The 24,476-nt window shown below is 39.7% G+C and overlaps 1 protein-coding gene and 1 pseudogene across 1 annotated transcript; both read right to left on the bottom strand.

Annotated features, from left to right (window-relative positions):
- Positions 1 to 6,047: 6,047 nt before the first annotated feature.
- LOC138306560 (uncharacterized) lies at positions 6,048 to 7,071 on the bottom strand (annotated as a pseudogene).
- Positions 7,072 to 23,167: 16,096 nt separating this feature from the next.
- LOC138306558 (THAP domain-containing protein 2-like) lies at positions 23,168 to 24,162 on the bottom strand. The gene is made up of 2 exons (XM_069247003.1): positions 23,887 to 24,162; positions 23,168 to 23,344 (listed from the first exon to the last, which is right to left on the bottom strand). Exons 1-2 carry the CDS (start codon positions 24,160 to 24,162, stop codon positions 23,168 to 23,170), a joined length of 453 nt encoding a protein of 150 aa, XP_069103104.1.
- Positions 24,163 to 24,476: the final 314 nt, after the last annotated feature.

The raw sequence follows: 24,476 nt of genomic DNA, 5'->3' as shown, positions 1-24,476 counted from the left end.
ATTTTCAATTTCTTTCAACAAATTTTATTTCAAACAAGAGGCCCAAGGGCCTTAACATATAGAATATTAATTAGATATAGTGTCATGGTAGCCATCTTCGATTTGGGATCAACCAAAGATGTAACAATACTTTGTCGGGACTATGTCGAGATCATTTCATGCAAGTTTCAGCCAATTCCCAATGGTAGAACTTGAGAAGAAGTTCAAAATGTGTTTTCAAGATGGCGGCTATGGCGGCCATCTTGGAATTCGGATCGACCCAAAAAATAACAACACTTTGTCAGGACCATGTCAGGATCATTTCATGCAAGTTTCAGCCAAATCGCACCGGTAGAACTTAAGAAGAAGTTCAAAATGTGTTTTCAAGATGGCGGCTGTGGCGGCCATCTTGGATTTCGGATCGACCCTAAAAATAACAACACTTTGTCGGGACCATGTCAGGATTACTTCATGCAAGTTTTAGCCAAATCGCACAAGTAGAACTTGAGAAGAAGTTCAAAATGAGTTTTCAAGGCGGCCATCTTGGATTTTGTATCGACCCATAATAACAACACTTTGTCGGGATCATGTCAGGATCATTTCATGCAAGTTTCAGCCAAATCGCACCGGTAGAGCTTAAGAAGTTCAAAATGTGTTTTCAAGAGGCGGCTGTGGCGGCCATCTTGGATTTCGGATCGACCCAAAAAATAACAACACTTTGTCGGGACCATGTCAGGATTATTTCATGCATGTTTCAGCCAAATCGCACTGGTAGAACTTGAGAAGAAGTTCAAAATGTGTTTTCAAAATGGCGGCCATCTTGGATTTTGGATCAACCCCAAAAATAACAACTCTTTGTCGGGACCATGTCAGGATCATTTCATGTAAGTTTCAGCTAAATCGCACTGTGAAAAGTTAACGCATGGCACACGAAACATGACGACTATATGTGATCCTGAACCTTCGGGTCAGAAGACCTAAAAAGGAGGGATGTAGTGTTTGTAATATTGGGAGTGTGCATCCTTAAATGTGTGAGACTAAGCGAGAGGCGTGAATCATTCATGTTCTATGTAAATGTCTTGAACATGCGCACTTGGTAATAAAGAGATCGCATGGCGATAGAACCTTCAATGGTGTTGTGTGATACATGTCTAAAGTCTTGGGTTGAATCCCGTTAATAGCACATGACAGTCCTACAATATTTACTACTTATTCGTATCCTACATACATATGTCTATATGGAAAATAACTGTTGATATTACTTCCTTGACCCACATAACAACCTATATACACAACAGAAGGGCCATGTATGTCTATAAAGGAAGGCGTTAGGAGTTAGGGGGACTGGCCCTGCAGGTAGGGCGTTAGAAATGTACCTGCTGCCCCTATTGCATGATCGTATAGGCGACTAAATTTAGGATCTTATCTTTTCTCTTCTGCCTAACTGACTTTATCTTTTCTAATGCCTCCCTTGGCACCGCCTCACTTTTAGCCTTGAGTTGAGCGTTCGTCCCTGTGAGGAAGGCTCTGGGCTCTATCCCCTGGCCGAGACACACCAAAGTCTATAAAAGTGGTAGTTTCTGCTCCTGTTTAGCGTTCAGCATACAGGGAGTGGGACGACTGGTTCGCCTGTTGTCAGTATAATGTGACCGGGTGGGGTGTGTTGCTTGGTGTCTTCGGCGGCATGCTTCAGTGATATAGCACTATAAAAAGGGCAACAGTTCCACTATACAAGAAGACACGACACGAACATACCGCAGTCTCCCAGTACACTCACCTACACAACATACACGCAACACACCGCATACATGGGAGGCCGTCCTTACATGACCATAGCTGTTAATAGGACGTTAATAAATCAAACAAACAAACAAGTTAGGGGGATTGGACTGAATCGAGAAAGCCAGATTGTTCCGAGAATGGCCATCCAGCTTCTCAATGTCATTCAATAGTTCACCACATTGAATATCTGGTGATTAGTTGACATCATAAAGTCATAGTATTAATAGCTCAAACGATACAACTGTGGCGAAAGTAGGCCTCACCTTTGCATCGCATGTGTAATGTGTGTGTTTCCCCGTACGAGTGTTTTGGTGATCGATGCCGATCAGGTGCTTCATTAAGAATGGTATCAGTATTTGTTTGTTGATTAATTAACGTCCTATTAACAGCTATGGTCATGTAAGGACGGTATCAGTAAAGCGTTTTAGTGACTCGTTTTCCTGATTAACAATAGATGGCGTTGTTTCCCTCGCAGAGTATAAATACAGCAGGCACACGAGAGTGATTTCATTCTGGGAACTGGTCGTCCGTTTGGTAAGATCTCTTGCATATAATCTATTGGTTATTGGCACTGAAAGACAGAAGTTGCTGAATAAGCATTGCCTTGATCGGTGTCGTGGCCAGGGACTTCCATTAATAAAAGTAGCTATCGTGTTCTGAGCATTGTGGTTCATAGCTATTATATTGTAACCTCAGTAAGTGCGTTGAGGCACATAGGTCGTGAGTTACTTGCAACATCATCTCACGACTATTGTAGATAATCGTGAACACTCACGACTCACGACATAGGTAGGTCGTGAGTAGGACCGTCAACACTGGTGTTAGCGACAATGCTCGCAGTCAGCAGACTCCGAGTTGTAGTGACCACATTCTGGGTCAGTGTGTAGTGTTAGTACTGTCCGGTACTGTTAGGGTCGTAGCATCAGTCTCGTTTGTCCCGTATGTGTGTTATAGAGGGCCGTGATCAGCACTAGGTGTGTTGCGCCCTGTGTACCTATAGTGGTTGTATACGCATACAGGGGTTGTCTCCCTTCACATGGTGTACTTTAGTTCAGAGAGGTACTCTGTATGTCGTATTGTGCTTATTGATAACGTGTATTGTACATAGAAAATTGACTAGTGTTGATGGTTGTAACCTAGCTTATCTGTATATATTGGCTGCTGTAGTATAGTTGGTGATTCATAACAGGGACCCAAGTAATACCTTGGTAACAACCCCCGCCGGTACGTTACACAACGCCAGCCTACTGCAGTAGCAACATATTCCAATACAATTTCGTCCCAAATTATCTAACCAATTCGGTTCCATACCGATGACGAGCTTTTCACCATTTTGTTTATGCGAGACGGTTCTCGATTTGGTCTAATAGTTGTGTTAAAAGAGCTGAATGTCAGTTCGGGGGTTGTGGGTTCGAATACAGCCATACTTTCCCCGTTACATTTGATGTCCGAGTACGAGAGATGTGCTCAGTTAAAATACAGATCCCGAGATCATTTGATTGTTGGTTGTGTTTTCAAGTCGAGAAATAGGTTAGTACTTCTTCTCGAGACCAGTTTCTAACCCTTCGTTCGGATGACATTTATACCACGTGTACAGATCAAATGCATTTTGATTATCTTGCTAGATCATTTGAAATCGCCATTTCGTCCCAGTATATACAATACAGATCCTTATAACCATTCCGTTATGTAAAAGATCTGACAATATCCCGTCACGTCCAGATGACCTTTATACCACGTGGTCTTCATATAAGATACATTTTCTACACCTTGTCACATCCATTGTAAACGATATTTCGTCCCAACATTTCGTCTCAAGTGACCTATTCTAATCGCCTTTTGTCCGTCGTATGTCCGTAAACAATTTACATTTTCAACTTCTCCAAAACTGCTGAAGCAATTTTAATGAAAATTTGCACAAACCTTCTAAGGCATTAGGCCAATCAAAATTGTGAATTATATGGTCCCCACCCCCAGGGAGCTATGGGAGGGGCCAAAAGGGGTAAAATTTACTAAAATTTCAAAAATCTTCTGCTCCACTCACGGATGTGATGGAATTAAATACTCTTCATAGATAGAAAGGTCCTAAGGTCCTTTACAAAAATTGTGAATTATATGACCCTGGGGTCTCACGTTTCCCCCTTGGGAAGGGGGTTAAGTTTACTATAGTTTATATAGGAAAACACATTTTTGAGTATTATTTGATCATTGTAATAGGAAATGAGTCAAATATTGTCAGAATTATCAGTATGAGATGGCCATTGAATCCTATTAACCAATTTTCCATGATTGACCCCCAGGGGCCTTAGGGGCGGGGTCAAAAGGGGTCAAATAGGCTATAACTTCAAAAATCTTCTTCTGAAATTCTGGAAATGGTAGAATCACAAACTCTTCATAGATGGAAAGGTCTTGAGGTCCTTTTCAAAAATTGTGAATTATATGACCCTGGGGTCTCACGTTTCCCCCTGGGGAGGGGGTCAAGTTTACTATAGTTTATATAGGGAAAACACATTTATGAGCATTTTTTGCTCAATTTTCATAGGAAATGAGTCAAACTTGTTTAGAATTATTAGCCTGAGATAACATTTTAATATCATAACTACATTGGTCCTGGTCAACCCCCTCGGGGCAGAGGGGCGGGGCCCCACCCCCCAGGGAGCTATGGGCCATATCCTCCCCTCTATTGAGAGGGGAGGATCCTCCCACATGCCATGCATGTGATTCTCCTCTGACAGTGGAACATTTTAGTGCACTGTATTGATTTTAAGCACATACGAGATAAGGCCATAGTTGTGTTTTTTTTCTGTTTTGCGTCCTTTGGATTCTCAAAAACCAACCAGCCAGCAAGGAAAAAAACCAAACACGAACAAAAAAACACGGAGCCCACGCTTTGTCTGGGATGCTTACACTTTGACCAGTTTTGTTCTTGCAAGTGGTAGAATAGAATAGACAATATTTCATAAATAATCTCCTTATCATTGATTCATTGGTATGGATCACAAAATTGAATGCAACAGACATATTTTAACATCAAAAGTATTAAAGGTATTATCAGATTGAAGTCTGAGAAAATTATGTTTTTCATGGTGTCTGTTATAAAATTAAATGCTGTTGCTCCATATAATAACCTTTATTAAAAAAAATAATAATAGCCTATTTATGCATTGTATTGTAAACTTGTTTTCTGTTTTGATACATGCATCACCCTCACAACAGTACAAACAATTCTTTAAACTTTGACTTAATCCTGCTTTGGTATTCTCTGCAAGTCAGCACTGACCATTGCGATTCATACACATGTACTTTCATAAACCCAATCTGTCATAACTGTACTACCACAATTGCATAATCGACATACAGTTTGTTAAAAAAAACTACAACATGATATTTAATATTTGGAAATTTAATTCAACCAAAGGAAAAAAATATGTCTATTATACTATTTATAAGAATCAGAATGCAAAAATACATGTACATGTGTTCAATCAGCGATGTCTCTGGTTCACTCAAATGAATTGACATGGATTTTTAATATTATATTTTAAAAAAAAAGACTCAATAAAATGATTCAATATGTTTGATATCAAATGTATTTCAGCAGATTTCTAATAATATAACCTTAAATAACCTTAGCCTCTGGTACACTCACTTGGATTGGGATATTCTAGTATCACAATTTCACTCGTCGACATCATGTCAAAGGCATTAATTTTTGAAAACTTTCATTTTTTATAATCTGGAAGTTAGAACTCAAAGTACGCACCAAACAAACCAAACCCATCTAAAAATTTATTCCTAAGTTTACCTCAACAGGCGAGTCATTTTTCGAGAAAAGAAAACATTTGATCAGAGTTTTTTTCCGAAACAGCTATTGTTCCTTAAAATCTTGTAAATAGATTAAAGATTGTATCTTGGCCACTGGCCAAAGATGAACCTGCGAATAAGTTTGGTTTGCATACTTGGAATGCATATGGATATATCATCGTTTCATTATTCTGAATGAACGAAAAACATACGACCGAATTTGACAACTTTTCAGCCATCCCCATCCCTTCATAGATCGAAAACACCCTGCATCACATCTCGATTGCCAGATGTCTTCTCCTAGTCCTTGCAGCGCTTTAGCGATAGCAAGAGTAGTGTGATGCTTGCCACAACTGACTAAATTGGAAACCGGAAATGGGCATTTTTCCGGAATTTTTATTTTCGGTCGACTTTTTAACGAAATCTTAAAATAATAACTTGTGTTTGTTTTTGCCTCACAACAGCACAACACCTACCCGCACGCGGACGCAAAACAGAAAAAAACACAACTATGGCCTAAGTACTACGATGTCTCCGACATGTACACTTTGTTTCATGCCGTGAGACATAATCGTATTTTTAATTATCTCAAAGAAATCGGTATTTTAAACAAAATATGAACGTTTTCTCATCATATCATATCATCGTATCAACTCAACATTTCATCGTTTCATCAACTGTGTGCATGAGTTTTCACATGTGTTTAAGCCAAAACTATTTTATTCCATGCAAACCTTTTTTTATCAAATAAACGTTTACAATCTGTGTTTTAGTCATTACCTGCCTTTTCTTACCCTGATCTTTTATCCTGATATTAATGCATGACTTGTAGTTTGGCCCTAAATGACCTTATTTGTCGATGGGCCGTAAAACTCAAACAAACAACAAAGAAACCCTCCAAGTAACTGAGGAAGACTGGGAGGCAAATAGTGGTGGGTAGAGAACGCAAGTGGAGCAGACGTGGGTAAATTTGCATCGCCCGCCTTTACGACAAAGCCCTGTCTTATTGTATGGCCAGCACACACCTTTGGGCATTGTGCTGGGTTTGCCAAGAAAGGGCTGCTGTTGGCTTTGTTGTGTTTTAAAGCTATTGCGGAGACCAATGGCTGTGACCTCCAAATAGAATTCAGAATGCATATTCCCCAGCATGCATTAGGGTACATCTGATGCCATTGTCTGTAGTTTGAATCATAATATAAAGCTGCAGCAATGCCCGACCTTCTGTTAAGCGTTTGGATGATGTCAGCGTATGGATGATGTCGGCGTATTTCATAAAAGATCAAAGATGAAATAGCCTGAGGATGGGCCTGAACATAAATTGAAACAAAAATGTTTAATTGAAAATTACTTTTGTTGAGGGACAATGGCTAATTCAGAGCCCTGAATCTGAATCTTAAACTGATAATGGGCGGGTGATTTTTGAAGTAAAGCACTAAATTCAATAAACTCGTTAGCCAATATTTTGCCTTTAATTTTTGCATCCAAAAGCATGTCTAGAGGTCGGGAAATACAGCAACATGCACATTCTCACCACTAAAGTTATTAATTAATGGTTGTTGCAAGCCTGCTGAAGGATCTGGAACAGGTCCTGGGATGTGGAAGTCCCAAATTCGTATAAGTTCAGTAATGTGTGGCAGTAACGTGTGGCACAGATTGGATGTGTGTGGCAGTAACGTGTGGCACAGATTCGATGTTAGTGGTAGTAACGTGAGGCACAAAGTCAATGTTTGTGGCCGGAATCGGTGGAGTTCCAGTTGCTGCCGCAGGTTGAAGTCTAGCATTTTCTGCAAGACTGGAGCCTCTGTCCATAGGAGAAGTGATTACATTCATATGTCCAGCATTTGGAGTTGTGGGCATTGTCACATAGCCTTTTGCCTCTATTTGTCTCAGTAGTTCAGCAGCAATGTTGGCTGTTGATGGAAAATTTGCTTCCGAAACATTTGTTGAAACTCCTATGGATGCATTTACAACAGACCCTGCAGGTAGGGCGTAAGAATTGTACCTGCTGCCCTTATTGCATGATCGTAACAGGCAACTAAATTTAGGATCTTATCTTTTCTATTGTTCCTAACTGACTTTATCCTTCCTAATGCCTCCCTTGGCACCGCCTCACTTTTGGCCTTGAGTTGAGCGTTCGCCCCTGTGAGGAAGGCTCTGAGTTGTGTCCCCTGGCCGAGACACACCAAAGTCTATAAAAGTGGTAGTTTCTGCTCCTGCTTAGCGCTCAGCATACAGGGAGTGGGACGACTGGTTCGCCCGTTGTCAGTATAATGTGACCGGGTGGGGTGTGTTGCTTGGTGTCTTTGGCGGCATGCTCCAGTGATATAGCACTATAAAAAGGGCAACAGTTCCACTATACAAGAAGACACAACATGAATATATACCGCAGTCTCCCGAAAACACGCACCTCGCACAACATACACGCAACACAGCGCATACATGGGAGGCCGTCCTTACATGACCATAGCTGTTAATAGGACGTTAATAAAACAAACAAAAACAAACAAAACAAACAAGCATTTCCAACAGTGCTAGGTATTGTTGCTGAGACTGTTGTTGAGGTTGGTGCTGTAGTTGTTACGGTCTTTCTGTCATATTTGGCGGGAAAATACTCAGCCATTTTGAAAGATATGCCCCTGAAAATTGGCAGTGTTGTAGACTTTTATGCCGACTACAAATATGCAAAACATCAGAGTGATATATCAAAACCCCTTTAAACAGGAAGCCGGCAAAGTGATGTGCAGAGACGCGTCTCATACGTGACGAACTTTACGGAGCCATATTTTGGCCATTTTTAAAGTTATGCAACGCGGACTTTGTGGAATTGTCAATCATTTTTTACCATCTATCGTTGTACAAAAAATTAGCGCTCTAGCTCACAAAAGCATTTTTCACAAAAATCTTTGTCGGTCAAAATATCGGCCATTTTTGAAATTTTCGCAAATGTGACTAGGATTCGTGGTGCAGCTTGCAATTGTCTATCTTTGTACAAAAAATTAGCGCTCTAGCTCACAACAAGATTTACCGAAAAAATAGCCCTAACACGGAACTTGATAAATCGTGTCAAATTTGGCGGGCAAAATCTCGGCCATTATGGGAGGTTTCCACTTCATAAAAACGCCATATTGTCAGGCATTTTCCAGACTTTTTGCGATTGAAAAATCAAAGCGATATATAACAAGAGGCCCATGGGCACTTAACGGTCAATCTGACTCATTGCACAAAACAACAAAGTCACAGTATAAAGTATTGTTTTTTAACGATTAATATAAACAATACAAGGAACTCCTTAGTTGAATATGTACAGTTTCTGAAAATAGATTAAATGTCATTCGTTGAAACAAATACTTGGTAGCCCTTCATCCATATATTGGTTGTAACCCATTTTACGGATTCTAAAGCCAAATTTCAGCAAGCTTCCAATTTGGACATCCGCCATAACTATCCCCATTGGGTCTTAGCTCAAGTCCTTTTATAAAATATGATTGTCCTCACCTTAAGTTCCCCTTCAGAATCAATTAAAACCCCTATAGACCAATTTTCCTTGAGATTTGGAGACCGAAATCTGAACAACAGGAAGTGGGCCAGCTAAATTTAAGAAAATTTGCCTTTTTGGGGCCCCACACCTCAGCCCCTAGGGGTCGGACCAGACTCATATATATTAAAATACGATTGTCCTTCCCCAATGATGTTTTCACACCAAATAATGGATGAAATCCATCAAAGGGATGAAGGACTAGTAGGATTTTAAAGCTTAAATTAAGAAAAATTTCCCCTTTTTAGGCCCCGTCCCTCTGCCCCTAGGGGTCGGACCAGGCTCATTTATATAAAATATGATTTTCCTTCCCCAATGATGTTTCACACCAAATATGGATGAAATCCATCCAAGGATGAAGGAGGAGTAGGATCTAGCTTAAATTAAGAAAATTTGACCTTTTGGAGCCATGCCCCTCTGCCCATAGTGGTCGGATCTATTTCATTTATATAAAATATGATTGTCCTTCCCCACTGATATTTCACACCAAATGTGGATGAAATCCATTCAAGGATGAAGGAGGAGTAGGATTTTAAAGCTTAAATTAAGAAAATTTCCCCTTTTGGAGCCCCGCCCCTCTGCCCCTAGGGGTCGGACCAGGCTCATTTATATAAAATATGATTGTCCTTCCCCAATGATGTTACACACCAAATATGAGGATGAAATCCATTCAAGGATGAAGGAGAAGTAAGGATTTAAAGCTTAAATTAAGAAGATTTCCTCTTTTGGAGCCCCGCCCCTCTGCCCCTAGGGGTCACCAGGCTCATTTATATAAAAATATGATTGTCCTTCCCCAACGATGTTTCACACCAAATATGGATGAAATCCATCCAAGGATGAAGGAGAAGTAGGATTTTAAAGCTAAAATTAAGAAAATTTGCCTTTTCGGGGCCCCACCCCTCAGCCCCTAGGGTTCGGACCAGGCTCATTTATATAAAATATGATTGTCCTTCCCCCAATGATATTTTACACCAAATATAGATGAAATCCATTCAAGGATGAAGGAGGAGTAGGATTTTAAAGCTAAAATTAAGAAAATTTGCCCTTTTTTGGGCCCATCCCTCAGCCCCTAGGGCTCGGACCAGGCTCATTTATATAAAATATGAATGTTCTTCCCTAATGATATTTCACACCAAATATGGATGAAATCCATCCAAGGATGAAAGAGGAGTAGGATTTTTAAAGCTTAAATTAAGAAAATTTGCCCTTTTGGGGCCCCACCCCTCAGCCTCTAGGGGTCGGACAAGGCTCATTTATATAAAATATGATTGTCCATCCCCAATGATGTTACACACCAAATATGGATGAAATCCATCCAAGGATGAAGGAGGAGTAGGATTTTAAAGCTAAAATTAAGAAAATTTGCCCTTTTGGGGCCCCACCCCTCAGCCCCAAGGGGTTCGGACCAGGCTCATTTATATAAATATGATTGTCCTTCCCCAACGATGTTTTACACCAAAATATAGATGAAATCCATCCAAGGATGAAGGAGGTGTAGGATTTTTAAAGCTTAAATTAAGAAAATTTGCCCTTTTTTGGCCCCAATCCTCAGCCCCTAGGGGTCGGACCAGACTCATTTAAATAAAATATTGAATAGTCCTTCCCCAACGGATGTTTCACACCAATAAATGGATGAATATCCATCCAAGGATGAAAGAGGAGTATGATTTTAAAGCTTATTAATTAAGAAAATTTGCCCTTTTGGGGGCGCACCACAACCTCAGCCCCTTGGGGGCGTGTACCAGACTGACATTTTAATAAAATATGAATGTCAATTCCCAATGAGTGTTTCACTCCATATATGGAGTGGATAACCATCAAAGGATGAAGGAGATAGAAGGAATTTAAAGATGTAAGTAAGAAAATTTGCCTTTCTTTTCGGGGCTCCCACCCACAGCCCCTAGGGGTTCGGGACAAGGCTCTATTTATAATATTTAGTGTTTGTCCTTCCTCCCCAATGTTCAGTTTGGTCATACCTAATATATTAGATGAAATTCCTTTCCAGGATTGAAGAGGAGTAGGAGTAGTAGGATTTTTAATGCTCAAATTAAGAAAAATATGCCTTTTTTCGTGGTCCGCCACCCCTCAGCCCATTAGGGTTTCGAACCAGGCTCATATATATAAAATATGAAATGTCCTTCCCACCAATGATATTTTACCACCAAATTAAAAATGAAATCCATCACAAGGATGAATGAAGGATTGAGTAAGGCAAAAATTTTAAAGCTTTTAAATTAAGAAAATTTGCCCTTTTTTTATGGGCCCCCCCACCCCTCAGCCCCTAGGGGTCGAACAGGCTCGATTTATATAAAAATATGAATGTCCATCCCCAATGATTATTTACACACGCAAATATGGATGAAATCCATCCAAGGATGAAAGGAGGAGTAGGATTTTAAAGCTTAAATTAAGAAAATTTTGCCCTTTTGGGGCCCCACCCCTCAGCCTCTAGGGGTCGGACAAGGCTCATTTATATAAAATATGATTGTCCATCCCCAATGATGTTTACACACCAAATATGGATGAAATCCATCCAAGGATGAAGGAGGAGTAGGATTTTAAAGCTAAAATTAAGAAAATTTGCCCTTTTGGGGCCCCACCCCTCAGCCCCAAGGGGTCGGACCAGGCTCATTTATATAAAATATGATTGTCCTTCCCCAACGATGTTTTACACCAAATATAGATGAAATCCATTCAAGGATGAAGGAGGAGTATGGATTTTAAAGCTTAAATTAAGAAAATTTGCCCTTTTTTGGGGCCCCATCCCTCAGCCCCTAGGGTCAGACCAGACTCATTTATATAAAATATGAATGTCCTTCCCAATGATGTTTCACACCAAATATGGATGAAATCCATCCAAGGATGACAGAGGAGTAGGATTTTAAAGCTTAAATTAAGAAAATTTGCTCTCTTTTGGGCCCCACCCCTCAGCCCCTAGGGGTCGGACAAGGCTCATTTATAATAAAATATGATTGTCCATCCCCAATGATGTTTCACACCAAATTATGGATGAAATCCATTCAAGGATGAAGGAGGAGTAGGATTTTAAAGCTAAAATTAAGAAAATTTGCCCTTTTGGGGCCCCACCCCTCAGCCCCAAGGGGTTGGGACCAGGCTCATTTATATAAAATATGATTGCCCTTCCCCAATGATGTTTCACACCCAAATATGGATGTAATCGCTCAAGGGTTAAGGAGGAGTAGGCTTTTGTATAAAATAGTTCTTACGCACGACGCACGGCGCACGACGACGAACGAAACATGACCACTTTGTACCGGAAGTGGCCAAAGTTGAACGCACAAAAATGTTTCAAATCTTACCGTGTCCAACTTTTGGCGGGTAAAAACTTAGGTTAATTTACAGTTATGTGCATCTATAAAACCACCATTATGTAGTACATGCACGTGTGTACGGTTATGCAAAAAATCGTATCAATATTTCAAAACAACTTGGATAAATCGTCTGAAATTAGACGGTCAAAGTTGTGTTGTAAATTAAATTCGTTTTAAACTTTCGCGGGCATTTACTTTGCCATTTTGAATACTTCGCACCTGAAAATCCGCCATTTTGTAGATCATATTACGGACAATAAATGTACAAAAAATCATAACCATAACTTTAAACCGCTTTGTACCGGAAGTCGGAAACCTTTTTAAGCGGCAAAACCGACTTATTAAGATTCTGTCATATTTGGCGGGAAAATAACTCAGCCATTTTTGAAAGATATGCCCCTGAAAATTGGCAGTGTTGTAGACTTTTATACCGACTACAAATATGCAAAAACATCAGAGTGATATATCAAAAACCTCTTTAAACAGAAAGCCGGCAAAGTGATGTGCAGAGACGCGTCTCATACGTGACGAACTTTACGGAGCCGAATTTTGGCCATTTTTAAAGTTATGCAACCCGGACTTTGTGGAATTGTCATCATTTTTTTACCATCTATCGTTGTACAAAAAATTAGCGCTCTAGCTCACAAAAAAGCATTTTTCACAAAAATCTTTGTCGGTCAAAATATCGGCCATTTTTGAAATTTTCGCAAATGTGACTAGGATTCGTGGTGCAGCTTGCAATTGTCTATCTTTGTACAAAAAATTAGCACTCTAGCTCACAACCAACAAGATTTAACCGAAAAAAAAATAAAAAAGCCAATATCATCGAGATCAGGGTTTATTCAGGTCAAAATTGTGGCGGGACAAAATATCGGGCACCATCATGGGAGGATTTCCACTTCATACAAAAAAAATGCCTTTTTGCTCAGGCACCAAGTCTTGCCAGACTTTTTGCGATTGAATAAATCAATGAGATATAATTAAAAATCACTTGTTGTTCCGACAATAAGTTGACCAAAGATGAACACAAAAAAATTGTCTCAAATCTTACGTGTGTCACTACTTTTGGCGGGCGTAATTAAAAACGTAGGTTTAGATTTACAGGTTAATGTGCATCTAAATAAAACCACCTTTATGTAAGTACAATGCAAGATGAGTTAGGTTATTGCATAATCTAAGTCTCGTTACTTATCTCAATATTTCAAAGAACAACATGGATAAATCATCTGAAATTAGACGGTCAAAGTTGTGTTGTAAATTAAATCGTTTTTAAACTTTCGCGGGCATTTACTTTGCCATTTTGAATACTTTCAGACGTTCAAAGATTTTAGCCTATTTTGACCTCCAGTGACCTTGACAGTACGTCAAGGTCATTAATTTTCACAACTCTTGTAGCCCTTCATCCCATCATGCTACAGGCCAAATATGAGTACCCTGGACCCTTTGGTTAGTTAGAAGAAGTCGTTCAAAGATTTTAGCCTATTTGACCCCTGTGACCTTAAAAGTAGGTCAAGGTCATTAATTTCACAACTTAGGTAGTCCTTCATCCCAGCATGCTACAGGCCAAATATGAGTACCCTGGATATTTCGGTTAGTTAGAAGAAGTCGTTCAAAGATTTTAGCCTATTTGACCCCTGTGACCTTGACAATAAGTCAAGGTCATTAAGTTTCACAACGTTGGTAGCCCTTCATCCAAGCATGCTACAGGCCAAATATGAGTACCCTGGACCTTTCGGTTAGTTAGAAGAAGTCGTTCAAAGATTTTAGCCTATTTGACCCCTGTGACCTTGACAATAATGTTTGTTTGTTTGTTTGATTAATTAACGTCCTATTAACAGCAATGGTCATGTAAGGACGGCCTCCCATGTATGCGGTGTGTTGCGTGCATGTTGTGCGAGGTGCATGTTGTGGGAGACTGCGGTATATTCATGTTGTGTCTTCTTGTATAGTGGAACTGTTGCCCTTTTATAGTGCTATATCACTGAAGCATGCCGCCGAAGACACCAAGCAACACACCCCACCCGGTCACATTATACTGACAACGGGCGAACCAGTCGCCCCACTCCCTGTATGGTTAACGCTAAGCAGGAGCAGAAACTACCACTTTTATAGACTTTGGTGTGTCGGCCAGGGGACAGAACCCAGAGCCTTCCTCACAGGGGCGAACGCTCAACTAAAGGCCAAAAGTGAGGCGGTGCCAAGGGAAGCATTAGGAAAGATAAAGTCAGTTAGGAAGAAGAGAAAAGATAAGATCCTAAATTTAGTCGCCTTTTACGATCATGCAATAGGGACAGCAGGTACAATTCTAACGCCCTACCTGCAGGGCCAATAAGTCAAGGTCATTAAGTTTCACAACTTTGGTAGCCCTTCATCCCAGCATGCTACAGGCCAAATATGAGTACCCTGGACCTTTCGGTTAGTTAGAAGAAGTCGTTCAAAGATTTTAGCCTATTTGACCCCTGTGACCTTGAAAGTAGGTCAAGGTCATTTATTTTCACAACTTTGATAGCCCTTCATCCAAGTATGCTACAGGCCAAATATGAGTACTTTGGGCCTTACGGTTATTGAGAAGAAGTTGTTTGAATGAAAAGTTTACGCCGTGCGTAAACGGACGGTTATTGAGAAGAAGTTGTTTGAATGAAAAAGTTTACGCACGGCGGACGACGATGGACGGTGCATGATGACTATAGGTCATCCTGACCCTTTGGGTCAGATGACCTAAAAATAGCAAAAGGCACTACTAGACCATAAGAACAATGTGTCTATGAAGTTTCATGGAAATATCTCTGCTGGTTTTAGAGTTGTGCTCCGGAAACGATTCTTACACAAAAGTCTGCCATTTTCAGCAATGTTTCCATAGTTACAGAAAAAAGTACAAAAAGTGAAAACCTTAAAATAGCAAAGTCACTACTAGACCATAAGACTAATGTGCCTATGGAGTTCCGTGCATATATCTCAACCGGTTTTCCAGTTATGCTGCGGAAACGAACCTGGTACAAAAATATGATATTTTCAGCAATGTTTACATGGTTACGGAAAAAGTGCAAAAAATGAAAACCTAAAAATAGAAAAAGGCACTACTAGACCATAAGAACAATGTGTCTATGAAGTTTCATAGAAATATCTCTGCTGGTTTTAGAGTTGTGCTCGTAAACGATTCTTACACAAAAATCTGCCATTTTCAGCAATGTTTCCATGGTTACGGAATTTTTTTTATAGTGACGAGCATATGCTATACATAATTCTAGACAAACCGATACCTTAGTTGTGTTGCAACGCTCTGTGCTTTTCTCTAACATTCTGACCAAAGTTTTGAATTGGAGCGATTTTGCTCGTAGTAGAATTGGTAGTATACACGAACATACACTTTTCGTACGTTTTCTGTGTTTAGACGGGGCCATTCGCTGTAAATGTGATATTATCTATTTGTTATTGTCTACATTCAATTGCACATCTAACCTTTCTGGCAGAAAACAACATGTTCATGGTTAATTCTTTGGTTTTACGAAAGGGTGAGTAAACACGTACCGTTTTGGATTGATGAGTTGACACGAACTGCTACATGTACTTATTTCCTTCAATTTGACTAATCTGGCAAACATTACAAAGTGAAAATTGTAATTATAGCCAAGTGGTCATCATACACAGATTGAATTGTGTTAAAATTGGTCATTTTAGAACTTAAAAGAGTGGTCTTAATTTTAATTTGAGATTTATCACCGACATGACTCCTAGACTCCGTCTCTCACCAGCAAGTCAATATTCTGTCAGTGTGAAGTGGTCTTTATACAGAGGTGGTCGCTAAGGTAGGGTTTACTTTTTACAGATTTCTTACAACTACAAAATTAGAATCGGCCCAAATGGCTTAGTCATAAATACGGATTGAGAGTATCCAGCTGGTTAAAGTCCATAAGGTACATGCAGGCATGTCACAGCCATACTGCTAGTCCGTGTTCAGATTATTGAAACTGGTTAACTTGCTATTCAGTGAAGCTGCAAAGAACAATTTAAACTTTTCACAAACCAAAGAAGAATTACAAAGGCAATAACAAAACAAATGTTCGTTCAGTGTTTTAGTTTCTTTTTAATATAAATTAATAAACCAGTACAGGCAGAAATTTGATTGGCCATTTCCAAAGGTCACCTGGACATGACCCATAATGGATTTTCTCAGATCCTCTTATCAATCGTAGTGATAACAAGGATCTGTATTTCAATCAGATTGCCCTGAAAACCAGCTCGAGCCTGTGTGCGACGCACTGTACATTAACCATTTCACTGTTAACTTCTTGTCTCAATAAAGTTGAAGTTGGAGGCCCCGCCGCTTCCTATTGCTACTTCTTTCATGTATAAATTTGTTTTTGCTATGATGAACAGCTTTTTCTATCATCTTTAACATCAAGTTTTACATATGAAGAATGATGACCATGAAAACCTACAATGTGCATATTAATTATGATATAGTTTTTGCTGGATCAGTTTGATTTATAAAGTTATCAGTTTCAAGATCTTTATTCTGAGCATGTTGTCCAAGACAATAGGCATCTTATTTAAAACATGTTTATCATTTTACCTGTGCTCATGTCATATCCTTATTAACATATACGACAGGTACTGTAACATATTTATTTATTTGTGAATCTGATTATATGTGTTTCATGAATCATATTTCACAATTGTTTATGTCTAGCTAAACTCTTAATTGCAAACGCAAATAAATTTTAGGTGATTGAGATGATTTGCACTGAATTAAACTGAGACAGTTGATCCAGCTGTTAATAGGATATTGAAAATATAAAAACTTAATGGGAGGGTTCTATGTTCCAATATTAGTTGGTTTGTTGATTAGCCACAACTTTTTTAGTTTTATCAAAATAGATATTAGGAACAACTACAAAGGGACGGTGCAATTTCTGCCAGTGTTGTCCTATGGTCAAATAATTTGGAAGTATCTGATATTACGCAAATTATAGATTATTTCTGCTTATTAGAAGAAAACCTGTGGAACTGCATTTCCAACAATTAAATCTATTACTTTACAAGGATGGTAGTTTAGTTTTTTTCGCAACCCAAACCATTGCACAACTAGTCAATAGGATGGTGTTTTTGCACACTTTCACTATTCTTTTTCCTCTCCACTTCCTCCCAATCTCCTATTCAGTTAAAAAAAGTTTCCCCAGATGTGGCTATTATATCAATGATTGCTAGATAAGAGACACGCCTTACTTGAACTTAATTTTAAATTCAAATTTAGATCAATTTTGGATGTACAATGTACATTGGTGCAAAAATAAATCTCTTATATGGGGTCCAGAACAGTTGTATGGAGCAGAGACAGCTACAGATTAATAAAAGTTCATGCCGGAGACGAAGATTTTTCAAAAATTGCCTCGGCTGGAACCATCTTCAAACAAACAAAAACAATATATTGCATCAACAAAAGCCAGTGCATAGAAAGAGTTTTGAGTACGGCATGGGGTTATCGAGTAATTAACAAACTGGGATAACTTCTTTGCAAAGACCAACACAGTGAGGTTTTGTCTTGGATTCAGGAATATTTACTTTTTTCTGATCATGTTGAACGGATTACACAGATCAGAGGTATCAAACTTGTGTTCTCCTTTGTTGCCTGTAACGGCAATAGGAGCAAGTTTACCTGTTTGTTGAACAATGATTGTTTGTAGATGTAAATCTTTATTTCCATACTGTTGATAGAGTTATATAGACTGTATCACGGTTATTATCTCCCTTATATCACGCTAGAGGGAGCTAAGCCGCTTACTACTTCCGGATTGTTCAGTAAACAATGGCGAAACAAGCAAACAAAGAGAATTATGAAGTAACACCGGAGGCAATTGATCGGCTAACTGTGAAAGAACTGAAGATCTTTTTACGACAGCATGGCCAGCCAGTCAGTGGACTATCAAATGAACTAAAAAAACGCGGGAAAGCTGGGCTGAACCTCGGCATTAAGCAGACAGAAACACTTTAGCGGAACGATCAAAGACAGTCAAATATCGACCAAGCTCGAAGTTTGTGTCCCCTTTGGGTGAAATTTTACCACATCCTTCATCTTTGAGAAACTGGACCAACGATATTAAACAAATACCTGGGTTTTTAGAGAAAGACTTATTTAATTATTTAGTTCTCAACAGACAGCGGACATTTGATAGTGCTCCGATGGGTGCCGTTAAACAGCTGAAAGCGAAGGTATTTTATGATTTGTTTGTTTGAGTTTTACGGCCCATCGACATCTAAGGTCATTTAGGGCCAAACTACAGGGCAGGCATTAGTACCAGAAGATCAGGATAAGAAAAGGGAAGCAAAAACTAAAACAAAATTGTAAATGTGGATTTAAGCCGAGAGAGAACAACTTCCTCTCTGCGGTCTCTCCGAATGGACAGATTAGGATTAAGTGTAGGTTGTAATTTAAACATTTTATTGTTTGTTTCAGTAGACCACCTTTGTTGCCAATGGTGTTTAATGGCAGACTGAATGTAAGGTTTTATGTCGGTGTAAGGTAGTTTCAAATGTGTTTGTGATAGGCGAAGAGCAGACTTAGCTGCTTTATCGGCCTTTTCATTTCCCTTTATACCCACATGGCTGGGAATCCAGACAAATCAAATGTTCAGATCAAAAAATTTTGGATTAATGTGTTTCTAGGGTTTCTTGATTTCAAAGCCTGAAGAACTGAAGAGAGTCGGAACAGCTGATTGCCTTTTCAATGCGGTGCTCTTCGATATGGTCAAGCGCCAGACCGATAGCACATGCTTACGCAGAGAAAATGGAGGCAACATCCAGGAGCTGAATGGTAAAGTCAGGCAAAATACCTAGAACATTTTCTAATCAGCAAATACACCCATTGTTTACGGTCACACTACCAGTAGCTCACTCCAAATTGAAGGCATTGATAATGTTGACTTTGGAATTGTGGACATTGTTCAGGAGAATGTTCTTAGTGGTGATACTGTGGAAAAGTTTGGACTTCTATCGAGAGTACCTAGTCAAACAACTACTAAAACGACTGTGACTCTACCTGGTTTCTACACAAGAAAGATTGACCCGAATGCAAAGGTCAGAGTCTGACAAGGTGATAAAACTTGAACAATGAGAACAATGGAGGAAGTGGTCGCAAATTGCCCAGGTCGATATTGATGGCTACGCCTACCATTAGGTATCAAAAGTGCTCTTGAAATCTACCAACGCATATCACTATTTGATTAAAATACAAATCCTTATTATCACTACGTTTGAAAAGAATCTGAGAAAATCCCATTAGAAAATGGCGAATCAAATTGTTCTATTTAACGGATTGGTTATAAGGATCTGTATTTTAGTCAGATTGATTTTTCGCTGACAGAGTGTCTTAATTTCAAGAACTCAATAACCAACACGAAGTAGACAGATAAACGGCAGAATTGGAGGAACTTCAGGCTAAAGAAAAAAGTTGAAATTACGATCGCAAGCAGAAATTCTGAAAACTAGCTAGTGAGCGTATTTCTCAATATCGTTTCGGAGCTGTCAGCGAGGATCCAGAAACAGTTAACCCGAAGAACAGTGGAAAGTCTGAGAGTACAGCATGATCCAAAATGATTAAAATCTTCTTTGATAAAGAAAGGCTAATGGGGAGACTTAGTATAAGAAGGGTACTGGTAAAGCTTTCAAGGTTGTTGACTTTTTATTGGAGGAGCCCACGCGGACTACAGATGAGGGGAGGAGATATGTCGTCACTTTAATGTTGAGATTTGCGATAGAGAGAAGTTCAACTGTAAGATGGCTCATAACTCTAGCCTTTGTTGTCCCCAATCACCCAGCTACAAAACACCAGGTATCTGCAAAAAATTAGTTGTGGCCCAGGGATCGTGCCCGGATACTCACGTAGAAGGAAATCTCAATAAATGGGCCATTGCTGCACGAAGAATGGAAAAAATTGTTTGACAGTGATGATTTTATCCTCAAAGGAGTCCGTTTGGAAAATATCCATGTTCATTATTTGAAAATTCCAATATTTATTAGGTTCCAATACTCCATGGAAAAATTTCCATGGATTTTCATGGCGAAAATCCATGGGATTCCATGGAGAATCTACAGCCGGGAAAGGACACCAATTCAGCAGTTCGGAATTTGCAGAATTACATGAGAGAGGGAGTTTGACCACACCACCTCATCACCTTAACATAGTCAGTTGAATGGCATAATAGAATGTGCTGTCACGATCGCGAAAACAATCTTGAAAAATAACAAGCGCGATGACCAGGATCCATGGAAAGCTATTCTTGATTGGAGGAAAACCTCTACCGTGGGAATGGACAGCAGTTCAGCACAACAACTTATGTCGCCACGTACTGAAGGGACACTACTCTTACAGCCAAGCGTCATCACAGACATCCACGAAAAACAGAACGTGAAAACATCAGTACAACAAGCACGGGAAAGAACTTCCAGAACTCCAAATCGGACAGTTGGTCCGAATGGCACCGTTGCCAACGGAGAAGAAATGGAGATATGGACAGGGTGTAGACATTTGTGGCCAGGGGAGTTATGTCGTCAATGTCGGTGGGCAACGCTATCGGCGTAATCGTAACCGTGCCACCAATTGTGCCCGTTTCGGAGAGTCGCATGAGCATGACTACCAACACCCCGAAACAGCCCAGACGAGAGATAATCATGAACTCACCAAGGCATACTAGTACTGCCACCACACCCAGTGGTACATGTAGGATAGTTAAAAGTGCCAGTGAAGCTGGACTTATAGACTCTTTCGTGCCGTGTCGCGTCAGGTCATGGACATGCATCATGTGTGTAAATAGACATTTAAATAGACAGTTATCACGATTGAACTTTATTGACTGTGTTCTATATTGTGTTAGAGTGCAACAAGTTAGTGCTAGAGACTTTGTAATGTTTAATTTCATCAAGGTATTTCTAGAGACTTTTTAATGTGTCATCAAATTCTAGAGACTGTTCATGTGATGATTTTTTTACCAAAGCCTTAAACTTAAATTTAAATTTCATTTCTATTTCCTTCCATCCTACATGGGGTCGCTTGATAATCCATATGTATGCGCTATGCGTGTGCTGCGTAATATCAACTTTGTATGTGTACACCGATTTCGGTGACGTCACGAGTTTGTGCTGTAGTTGAATAATGTCGCCCGGTTACCTCGTGTCTCGAGTTATCATACAAATTTATAAATCTAATACCATATATTTATATTGTGACGGGCCGTTTTAACTGGGATTCAAAATCACCTTAGGGATCATGTCCAGGTGACCTTTGGAAATGGCATATCGCTGTTTGCGTTATCTTGACAATGAATTTCCGGGGACGAAATAGTCTGAAAATATGTCAGAATTATTTTCCGTATACTTAGTCATCTCGCCCAAAAAGCACAACAAAGGTAATTGTATTTGTGTATTGGGACGAAATGGCGTTTTCAACTATGGTAGCCCTGTGTAATAATGCATTTGATCTGAAGTACACGTGGTGTAAAGGTCATCCGATCATGACCCCTCATTGGATCTTTTGGCCGGAGCTGTTATAAAGATCTGTATTTCAATCAGATTGATGCAAAGTGACCCGCTAAGTTACTACCCTAACAACTTGTCACGAATCAGTGTCAAATCGTCCCAAAACATTTAAAGATTATGCTTCAGCAAGCATTTATAAGTGAGCGTATCTTTTCTCTTCTTCCTAGCTGACTTTATGTTTCCTAATGCCTCTCTTGACACCGCCTTATTTTTGGCCTTGAGTTTGAGCGTTCGCCCCTGTGAGGATTTGTTTGTTAGCTCACCTGGCCCGAAGGGCCGGTGATATGTCATATCCGTCGTCCGTCCGTCCGTCCGTCAGTCAACGTTTCCTTTAAATCGCTACTAGTCATAGAGTTCTGCATGGATTGTAACCAAATTTGACCACAAACATCCTTGGGTGAGGGGAACAGAACTTGTATAAATTTTGGCTCTGTCCCCCCCCGGGGCAGGAGGGGCGGGGCCCAATAGGGGAAAGAGAGGTAAATCCTTTAAATCGCTACTAATCATAGAGTTCTGAATGGAATGTGACTAAATTTGGCCACAAACATCCTTTGGGGAAGGGGAACAGAATTTGTTTAAATTTTGGCTCTGATCCCCCGGGTCAGGAGGGGCGGGGCCCAATAGGGGAAATAGAGGTAAATCATTTATATCGCTACTTGTAATAGAGTTCTACATGAATTGTAACCAAATTCTGTTCTGAATGGAATGTAACCAAATTTGGCCACAAACATCCTTGGGGGAGGGGGAACAGACCTTGTATAAATTTTGGCTCTGACTCCCCGGGGGCAGGATGGGCGGGGCCCAATAGGGGAAATAGAGGTAAATCCTTCAAATTTCTACTTGTCCTACAGCTCTACATGAATATTAACCAAATTTGGCCACAAACATCATTGGGGGAAGGGGAACAGAACTTGTATAAATTTTGGCTCTGACCCCCTGGGGGCGGGAGGGGTGGGGCCCAATAGGGGATTTAGAGGTTAATATTAAAATTCCTTCAGAAAAGAAACAATGAACCAGGTGAGCGATACAGGCCCTCTGGGCCTCTTGTTTTCTTTGGTGATGCGTTCTGTACGAGGTTCTGTACTATTTTTGAAAATTTTTTAGATGATTTTGGTAACGCCTTCTTCACTTTGCTGGTGATTTTATATTCTGTTTTTTTTCGAAGAGAAGGGTTGCGCATTGTCTTGTCGGACTTCTCTCAAACTTACATTCTCTTCCAAGACGGGTCCCATTCCGACTGCATACCTGTTGTTGAGTAAGACTTGTCTGTACATTCTGTATTGTCAGTATCGGTGGAGATGACATAGTCATGTTGGGCCATGGATTGCCTCAACATTCCTTCTTCTTGCTCCTTTTGAATCTGAGCTGCCTCCTCGAATGTCTACAATTTGAACAAAATATGGCAATTAAACATCAAAGTTATAATTCATAAGTTTAATATACATTTAATTTATTTTTAGGCCTACTTTTTATTTTAGTTTGAATTGTACTGATCTAATCTATTGGCAGATTTCAACCAAAAACATCAGGAAAAATATGAAAATATTATTTGCTGAAAGTGTAGATAATTTGCTATAAGTAGATGTCAAATTTGGTTAAAATCTTCAAAGAAAACGGGTAAAATACATTGTACATGTAGTAAAAAAAAAATGGTGTCAAAGTACTTTTGTCCACGTACTGTATCTGTATCAGGTTGGGCATAACCCTGCATATGAGTAACAGTTACCCATTTTAAGGTTAAATAGCTGTGTTTACTTAATAATAACAGCATGCGCTCTATTTTGCTGAATGGTATGACTCAAATGTACACTAATTCTAGAAACCCACGTGTATTTTTTACATCAATATTACTGTACAGTATATCGGCATTCAGGGATATAATACACCAATATTCGATTTAATTTTTAAAGTTAATTGACTTACTTTACTTAAATTGCGTTTGAATGCCCGATTTGTTCTAGCCAGATTGGTTGCTTTCTGTTTATAGTGAAAAACAGTTGGAGTATAGTCAAGCTCTGATCTGTCGTAGGCGTGCCGGCCGCTGACGAAATGGTCCGAGCATAAGAATGAATTAGCAGTCGGTTCCCAGTCCTTGCGATTCAAAGCTTTTATCCAGGATCTTCTTTTATGTCTGTCCATGGGAAATTTGAAAAATTTCACACCTGTTTCTCTGATTCGATTGCTGCAGCCCTTCACCATCTTGAATCGTGTCGTCAATGTAAACAAATTGCAACGGTTGTCCCCCTAAGCCGTTTGTGCGCATGCGCCAGCAACTATCCCGCAGTTAAGCCGAAACAGACTATTCCGACGACAGATTTTACAGTCATGAAGTCAACAATTCAAGTATGGACAGTTTCGTTGTCATTTCCGTAGTCAAATGGCACAGAATTGAATTTTTTCAATTTCCCTTTTGCTAACGTCGCCTATTGCTAACGTAACATTTGTTGACGTACACTATTTTAAAACACGATAACTTACTCGATGATTCACCAGCCGGCTTTTTCTTCTGCGCC

This window comes from Argopecten irradians, chromosome 13 (genome assembly GCF_041381155.1).
Source record: "Argopecten irradians isolate NY chromosome 13, Ai_NY, whole genome shotgun sequence".
Classification (NCBI taxonomy): Eukaryota; Metazoa; Mollusca; class Bivalvia; order Pectinida; family Pectinidae; genus Argopecten; species Argopecten irradians.
This window is presented reverse-complemented; position numbering and strand designations above follow the sequence as displayed.

Bases quoted from the DNA above. Each gene is read 5' to 3' on its own strand.
- LOC138306558 (XM_069247003.1), bottom strand. From the start codon at position 24,162: ATGGTGAAGGGCTGCAGCAATCGAATCAGAGAAACAGGTGTGAAATTT. The intron at 23,345-23,886 runs GTAAGTCAATTA...TTCAAATTGTAG, and splicing joins TCAAACGCAATTTAAGTAAA to ACATTCGAGGAGGCAGCTCA.